The sequence below is a fragment of the Bison bison genome, unplaced genomic scaffold (assembly GCF_000754665.1).
Source record: "Bison bison bison isolate TAMUID 2011002044 unplaced genomic scaffold, Bison_UMD1.0 scf7180017864213, whole genome shotgun sequence".
Lineage (NCBI taxonomy): Eukaryota > Metazoa > Chordata > Mammalia > Artiodactyla > Bovidae > Bison > Bison bison.
Window position 1 is genome coordinate 2,222,325 of NW_011494785.1, and position 8,858 is coordinate 2,231,182.

The 8,858-nt window shown below is 45.8% G+C and overlaps 1 protein-coding gene across 1 annotated transcript in view; it reads right to left on the reverse strand.

Annotated features, from left to right (window-relative positions):
• Window positions 1-8,858, reverse strand: part of DYRK4 (dual-specificity tyrosine-(Y)-phosphorylation regulated kinase 4) — a 32,496-nt gene that overhangs the window by 7,221 nt on the left and 16,417 nt on the right. The window contains exons 9-10 of the mRNA XM_010845204.1: window positions 4,834-5,006; window positions 2,649-2,709 (exon numbers count right to left, since the gene is read on the reverse strand). Coding sequence (XP_010843506.1) covers window positions 2,649-2,709; window positions 4,834-5,006 — 234 coding nt within the window. The remainder of the gene's footprint in view (window positions 1-2,648; window positions 2,710-4,833; window positions 5,007-8,858) is intronic.

Consider the following 8,858-nt stretch of genomic DNA (forward strand, 5'->3'; position numbering starts at 1 on the left):
GCTTTTTCCATGATCCAGCGGATGTTGGCAATTTGATCTCTGGTTCCTCTGCCTTTTCTAAAACCAGCTTGAACATCTGGAAGTTCACGGTTCACATATTGCTGAAGCCTGGCTTGGAGAATTTTGAGCATTACTTTATGAGCATGTGAGATGAGTGCAATTTTGCGGTAGTTTGAGCATTCTTTGGCATTGCCTTTCTTTGGGATTGAAATGAAAACTGACCTTTTCCAGTCCTGTGGCCACTGCTGAGTTTTCCAAATTTGCTGGCATATTGAGTGCAGCACTTTCACAGCATCATCCTTCAGGATTTGAAATAGCTCAACTGAAATTCCATCACCTCCACTAGCTTTGTTCGTAGTGATGCTTTCTAAGGCCCACTTGACTTCACATTCCAGGATGTCTGGCTCTAGGTCAGTGATCACACCATCATGATTATCTGGGTCGTGAAGATCTTTTTTGTACAGTTCTTCTGTGTATTCTTGCCACCTTGACTGCTTTTCTTGTACAAGTTTTTCCCACCTCTCTCTTCTCCATTACCTCATTTTCCCCCCACCTCCTTCTTGCTGCCTGGACCACCTACATCTCTTGCTATCCTTGAAGCAACATCACTTTGCTGCTAATTAGACATATTAACTTGGAGTGGTTGGGGTGGTCAAGGACCTGTTGACAGCCCGAGAGACAAGAACTAAAGTCGGCATAGTGTTTCACAAATTCGCCTCATCCTAAGCTGCTGTAAAAACATACAGACTCCTAACTCCCATCTCAAAGCCACCATATCATAGGAGGGTGATGGGAATTAGCACTATTTCCAAGAACCCAGATGATTCTCATAGTCAGATAAAGTTGGGAAGCACAGAAGAAGACACGGCTCCCAATGAAGTCCTTTCTTGTGCGGGAAGGGAAGATGCATGATGCTGCTACCAAAACCACATCACTCATTCTGAAGCCTGGTGCTGATGGTAAAAGTCAGGTTCTCAATGAAATGGACATGTGTGAGCCTTTGCTATTCTCTTACCAAAAATGCCCTCTATTCCCTTCCTTTTGATTCCCCCAAATACAATCTCCTGAGTTCAGGGTTATAGGCTTGAGAGGTGAGTCTCCCCACAATGTCTTTGTCAAGCAGGAGGGAGCAGCATGTGCCTACTCATCTTTCCCTAAAATACTTTGACATCCAAAAGGCTGAGTTAAAAGTGGTGAAGGGGAAAAGTATATTTGGCATCAAACAACCAGTTCTGTTGCCCTGTGCAAAAGTTACACCAGTGAGTCTTTCAAAGAAGGTCTGCTTTCATCAGACTACTTTCAAAGATCTAGCCTGTGGGCACTTTCCTAAGGCAGCCGGGACACCAACAATGACCCTACTCAGAGAAGCAGTCTTTACGCCTCTGGCCATGACTACATGCTGACGTTTACAAGATGTAACCATTGGGATGGCGCAGGACCAACCAATCAGAGTGGACGACAGCTTTGGCATCGGAGGGGGATCCTGGAAGACTCTTTCTTGCCCGACCTTAAACTTTTAGTTTCTGGCTCATGGCTCCAAGGAATGCTGGGAGAGATGCCAGAGAACCTGTGGCTGTGGCAGGGGCTCAGGGCCATGGCTTTTTCACCAAATGATATGGAAATAGACTACATTTTAACCCCCACATGGCTGAACCAATATACATGGACTGATCGTTGACATGACTGCAATCTTTTTGTCCAGGAGGATTCCCCCAGGGCAGTGGTTTTTTGACTGTGCTATTGATGGGACAAGATGTGTCATTCGGATGGCGGGGAGTCCTTTCAAGGAGCCCCGTTCCCTCACACCTGGCTTTGCTCCTCTTGGCTGTCACTAGGGCCACTGTGGCTTTCGCTCCATGCGACTCCCTTAGGAAAAGGACTGCAGACCTGGGACTGGCTTCACCTTGTTCAGAGCGGCCCAGAAGCCCTGCCTCAGTTGCACCTCATTCATTCATCTGTCTGTCCTGCACAGCACGACTTGGCTGGAAGGGCAGAGAAGCCTAAAATCCAGAGCCTGGGAACTGTGATGGGGCGGGGGCAGCCTAGGGACCGTGGATGAGGCTGAATTCCAGCAATTAGGCAGATGTCCTGTACATAACTGACAAGCCATTGCATATCCACAGCAAAACTGTTCTGACAGCCCTTGCTTATCCATTTTATATCGAAGATGCAGTGAACCTGGAACAGTAAGCAGCTGGGCAATTAAGAAAATTTCAGCAGGAAAGAATAGGGGTCCATTAATGATGAAATGGAATGATGGAATTTTCCACTGTTCTTGCAAGGACTCTTCTGCTCTTTGATTTCCCTTCATAGTGCATCATGTGAGTGCGTAGGCAAGCTGCTAGCGGAGGTGGGGAGAGTTTATAAAAGAGGGTAGAGTTCCAATCTTTGAGGGTTTGAGATCCACTGATGGGTCTTCTAGGCATGAACCTGGTCACTCTCAGGCACCTGCCAAGACCTCATTCCTGGTATGACTTCCCCACCCACCTCCATCACGCACCTGGTACCATTCTCAGCATCTTTTCACTTTTCTGAACAAAACCTCTAAGCACAGCCTGCCCTTTGGGGTGGGCATGGAAGGTATCTTCAAGGGCTAGGGAATCTTATCAGCCACCGTGGTAAAAAAGAGAGTCAGACCCGGGACTCACCAAAGAACATCTGTCTCCTGGAGGCCGTCTGGATGAAGCGGGATGGTGGCAGGCCCAGCACCTGCAACAAGGGCAAAGTGGTGGACTCACCCTCCTGGGGTCACACTTGCCAAGACTGTTGGAAGCAGGTGGGACTTTGGCCAAACTGGCTTCTCCAGACAAGGACCCGAGATATGAAGTTAAGAAGGCTTCCCTGGTGGCTCAGCAGTAAAGAATCAGCCTGCCAAGGCAGGAGACGCAGGTTCGATCTCTGGGTCAGGTAGATTTCCTGGAGGAGGAAATGACAACCCACTCCAATATGCTTGCCTGGGAAATCCCGTGGACAGAGAAGCCTGGTGGGCTAGAGTTCATGGGGACGCAAAGGGTCGGATGGGACTGAGTGAGCAAACAACACACAGCAGCATGAAGGGATAACCTCAAGCCAGTGATGGAGCAGGACCACAGCCTAAGGCTCGACTCCTACTGCAGGGCCGTTCCAGTATCCTGAGAATCTATGAGCATTGCCCACGTTACCCTAAACGGGCATCAGCACCGGCCAGGTGGGCACTCGATGTGGCTGCCAGCTCTCACTGCCAGAGCGAGTAAACCAGTGCAGCTGCGCACCACCCGTGAATGAAGGAGTGACACCTCCCAGCTCAGAGCATCAAAGGGAAGGGGAGGAAAAGCAGACGGAAAACACCAGATGGACATCAGACCACAGGATGACCTTCTGAAAAGAAAAGAGCAGCGCCTGCCTGGTGACCTTATCTGCACAGCAACCTACAGGGCTGTACAGAGAGAAACAAAGGGTGTCCCCATCAGCCCTGGGTTCCTGGCTTTGCAGCCTGGTTCCCAGCCATGTCCCTTCCCCTCGTGCTCCTCAGCTTGAGATCACAAGGAAGCTGAATCAGTTCTGGGGCAGTGGGAACCTCCACTTGGATCTGTTGCCCCATCCCCAATTCTCCTGGAAATTGGAAGATGATTGGCTCAGGGATGCTTCATTAAATCATCCATCATCATCCAATCAGCCTCAGAAGCCATGGACTCTGGTCCCCTCACTTTACAGAGACCCAGAGCATGGAAGTGAATTGTCAAAGAGAAAGAGGAGTAGCTTCCAGGTTTACTGATTTCCAGGGTAGTGTTCATCCCACCGTTGCTATCATCATAGCACTAATACCTAAAGCAGTTAAATACTCTATTATTAGTTTCAACCATGAGATGAATCTCTATACTAATTCTCAAGGCTATATGTGTCTCCCCAACCATCTTTAAGAAAATCTAAAAAATACAAATTTGGGATGGATGAATAGATAAACAGATAGACAGTAAGAAATTAGTTATACCTTTGTTCACAGTCAAAATATCACTGGGAAAATCCTAAAATGTGAAATTTCCACTTTTGGGGATTACTTTTTCCTGCACTGTCTAACTTGTCTTCATAGTGAAAATAAAGTGTTAGTCGCTCAGTTGTGTCTGAATCTTTGCAACCCCATAGACTGTAGCCCACCAGCTTCCTCTGTCATCTAATTTGGCCTCATAACAAGATGCCTTTAAGTAAGAGAATAACAGGCATAATACGTGATTATATGAGAGTCTTGGTAAAACCTTTTCACTGGGAGATATTCTTCCTAGAAAGTTAAGATGATAACTAATGACTGAACGGTATACAGATTTTGCTGGGTGTTGTGTCAGTCTGGTTTTTAGATTCTTTTGAATATATATAGGAAAGTTGTTTAGTTGCTAAGTTGTGTCCAACTCTTTTGCGACCCCATGGACTGTAGTCCACCAAGCTCCTCTGTCTATGGGATTCTCCAGGCAAGAATACTGGAGTGGCTTGCTATTTTTTCCTCCAGGGGATCTTCCTGACCCAAGAATCAGACTCGCATTTCCCATGTCTCCTGCATTGGCAGGAGGAATTTTTTTTTTTTTTTTACTACTGAGCCACCTGGAAAGGCTGGTATAACAGTCTTATTTTAAACATCATGATTCATTATATGCTGGAAATTACATCCTTTGCAACTAGTTAAATTTCTGATAAAAATGTTAGATGTCAACTCAAACATGTACATAATTTCAAAACATCCAACCCTCCCCTGTTAACAGGCACTGGCCACCGCTCTACAGCGAGCCAGATGCCACCTGGCATCTGAGAACAGAAGTTACCGGCCCCCAGGGTGTCAGCTGGAAGGCAGCTCGGCCCCCTCACCTCCATGATGCAGGCCAGCTGCTCCACCTCGTTCTCCCCGGGGAACAGAGGGTAGCCCGTGTACAGCTCGGCCATGATGCAACCCAGGCTCCACATGTCAATGGCCATGTTGTATGGATGGCCCAGGATCACCTCTGGGGATCGGTAGAACCGGCTCTGGATGTAGGTGTAGACTGCGGGGGAGAGAAGAGAAACCTCACATGGAAACCTCCCAGAGCACATATCTGCAGCACTTATGACTCATCTATTGTTGTTCAGTCACTCAGTCCTGTCTGACTCTCTGCAACCTCATGGACTGCAGCACACCAGGATCCCTGTCCTTCACCATCTCCTGGAGTTTGCCCAAACTCATGGCCATTGAGTCGGTGATGCCATCCAACCATCTCACCCTCTGTCATCCCCTTCTCCTTGTGCCTTCAACCCTTCCCAGCATCAGAGTCTTTTTCAGTGAGTCTGCTCTTTGAATCAGGTGGTCAAAGTATTGGAGCTTCAGCTTCAGCCTCAGTCTTTCCAATGAATATTCAGGGTTGATTTACTTCAGGATTGACTGGTTTGATCTCGTTGTGATCCAAGGGACTCTCAAGAGTCTTCTCCAGCACCACAGTTCAAAAGCATGACTTATGAGTCTCCCCCACATCTGTCTCATCACATCATCACAGCAGCCTGATTATCATGAGGGGTCGTTATCCTCAAGTTGTTGATAAAGAGATCTAAGGAAGGCAGTGTTCTAAGCAAGTAAATTTGTCAGGCGAGCTTTTTAAACGATCTCCTATTGGAGCATAGTTGCTTTACATTGCTGTGACAGTGTCTGCTGCGCGGCAAAGTGGAGCGGCTATGATGCTGTTGTTGTTCAGTCGCTCAGTCGTGTCCGATTCTTTGAGACCCCATGAATCGCAGCACGCCAGGCCTCCCTGTCCATCACCAACTCCCGGAGTTCACTCAGACTCACGTCCATCGAGTCAGTGATGCCATCCAGCCATCTCATCCTCTGTCGTCCCCTTCTCCTCCTGCCCCCAATCCCTCCCAGCATCAGAGTCTTTTCCAATGAGTCAACTCTTCGCATGAGGTGGCCAAAGTCCTGGAGTTTCAGCTTGAGCATATATGCCCTCTTGTTTGGATATCCTTCCCATGTAGGTCACCACAGAGCCCCAAGAAGAGTTCCTTGTGCCACACAGTAGGTTCTCATCAGTTATCTCTTTTACACCCAGTATCAATAGTTTATACGTGTCAGTCCCAAACTCCCGACTCATCCCATCGCCTTCCCCCTCACAGAGTGAAGTAACTCAGAAAGAGACAAAGAAGTATCGTGTGTCAACGTGTATATGTGGAATCTAGAAAAATGGGATGGGTGACCTTATTTGCAAAGTAAAAAACAGAGACACAGATGTACAGGACAAACATATGGATACCAAGACGAGCTTTTAAAAAAGAAAACGTAAGGCAAATGTAAAGCTAAGTTTTCACACTGTTTGATTAATCTGGGGTAGACATGCTCTGAAAATACTGCAATTTGGCAAGGGAAGAGGTGTATAAGAACCGAAAAAGTAGCATGCAAAATGCATAATTTTAACATGCATATTCAATATATTATGTGCACTGTGTTGTATAATGTAAAGTACAGAAAGAAAAGCTTAACAAAATCTCAGCAGAGGAGGATGTATGCAAGGCAGTACTGTGAGCAGCCCAGATTTTATAGTTGAGACGACTGAGATGAAGGAATGGGACATTACGGTTTTTTGCAAATGCTGTTAATTGGTTACCTAGATGGGGGCAGGGCAGGGCTTTTGTAGTCACTTCACTGTGTGTGTGTGTGTGTGTGTGTGTGTGTGTGTGTTCTGGCATGTGGGATCTTAGTTCCATGACCAGGGAACAAACCCAGCCCCCTACAGGCAGGTTCTTAACCTCTGGACCACGGAGGAAGTCCAGTCACTTCTATATTGTTTGGATTGGGTACAGTAAGGATGTAATAATTTTTTGTAATTTAAAACAAAGTGAAGATCTCACAAAAATGACTTTTATACCCTGTCTGCTTCCAAAATGGACTTGAGGCCCTTTGCAATCGAAGTACAAATAGACGGGAAAGTAGAGGGAAGGGGTGAGGGTGGGGAGGAATGAACTAGCCAAAGGGGATCAAGAAGTACAAACTTAAGTCTGAAAAGTTCTAAAATAAATAAGCCACAGGATGTAATATACAGCATATGGAATACAATCAATAATATTGCGATAATTTTTATGGGGACAGATTGTTACTAGACTTATCACGGTGATCATTTCACATACATAGGCAAAAGTCAAATCAGTATATTGTACACCTGAATCTAACTTATCCTGAAGGTCAACTATACCTCAATGAAAAATAAGTCAATAAGAGAGAAAAATTAAAAGTAAATCTAATGGATACTCACATGATGCTTACATGTGTCAGGCACTGTTCCAAGTGATTCTTATGGATTAACTCTTTGAATCCTTATAACTACAACAGTTATAATTTTATTTTAGTTGTTTTCAATTGGAGTGTAATTCTTTTACAACACTGTGCTAGTTTCTGCTGTACAACGTGAATCAGCCCTATGTATGCATACACCCCCTCCCGCTTGAACCTCTCTCTCGCTCACCTGCCCCACGGCACCCTCTAGGTCATCACAGAGCACCGGGCCGGGCTCCCTGTGCCGCAGCTTCCCACTGGCTCTTCATTTTACACATAAGAGGGTGTGTATGTCAGTGCTCCTCTCCCAATTCGTCCCACCCTCTCCTTCCCCCGCTGTGTCCACAGGTTTGTCCTCTGTGTCTACATCTATACTCCTGCCCTGCAAACAGGTTCATCAGTACCGTTTTTCTATTATTATCATATTATTACACGATATTTGTTTTTCTCTTTCTGACTTACTTCACTCTGTATGACAGGCTCTGGATCCATCCACATCACTACAAATGACTCAATTTCATTCCCTTTATATGGCTGAGTTATATTCCATTGTATACAGGTACCACATCTTCCTTATCCTTTCCTCTGTCGATGGACTATTAGGTTGAAGCAGGTATTATTATCATACCCATTTTAAAATGAGGAAACTGAGGCATACAGAGATTCAATAAACTCCCAAGGTTACTCAACTGCAGATGGCAGAGCTGGGATTTGAACTCAAACAGTTCTGATTGAGCATCCATTCTCTCTACTGTTTTGTGGTTAAAATAAAGATCAAGGGAAGTCAGAAAACATAAAAAGTGGGGGGAAACACCTGGAAACCAAGGGTAAGATCATTACAAGTTCAGTTCTGAGCATCTTGGCAGCCAAGATAAATCTTAAGTAATGGGTTACAGAGAGTTCATCTCCAAGGAGGGTGAGCATACTCTTTCTTTCTGGGAGGAATAATGTTTTCTAGCTGGAATTTATTACGGCTTCCATACATAAACAATAAAGGACTTGTGTCTCCAAAAATGGTTTTGGAGAATATTCGGAAACATCCATTTAATAGTCTTTCCTTCAGCTTCAGGGGACTTCCTCTGACTCGCCCTGCCCCCATGAAGGCTCGTTCCAAAGCCCCTTTCATATGCCTTAGCTCAGTGCATACATAGACTTCTCATCCTCGTACACAATCTTATACACATCTTCCTGTCTTCTCCATTGGGCAGTAATCCTGCAGAGGACAGGAAATTCTCATTTTTGGTTCCTGATACCCTATACAGAAGGAGGGCATGGCAACCCGCTCCAATATTCTTAGATGAGAAATCCCTGTGGACAGAGAAGCCTGGTGGGCTACAGTCCATGGGGTCACAAAGTTGGACACGACTGAGGAGACTTAGCACATAGCACACGCCTTAGACAGCAACGGACACACAACAGACACTCAGCAGACATCTGTGGAATGTGCATGTTCTTGACATCAAACCTGACAAAAGCCAAGAGAGAAGACTGGAGTCAAGTTCGGTGACAGCTGTAGAAATGAACTGGCCAAAAAGTTCGTTCAGGTTTCTCAGTAGGATGTTATGGAAAAACAAGAAAGAACTTTTTGGCCAATTCAATA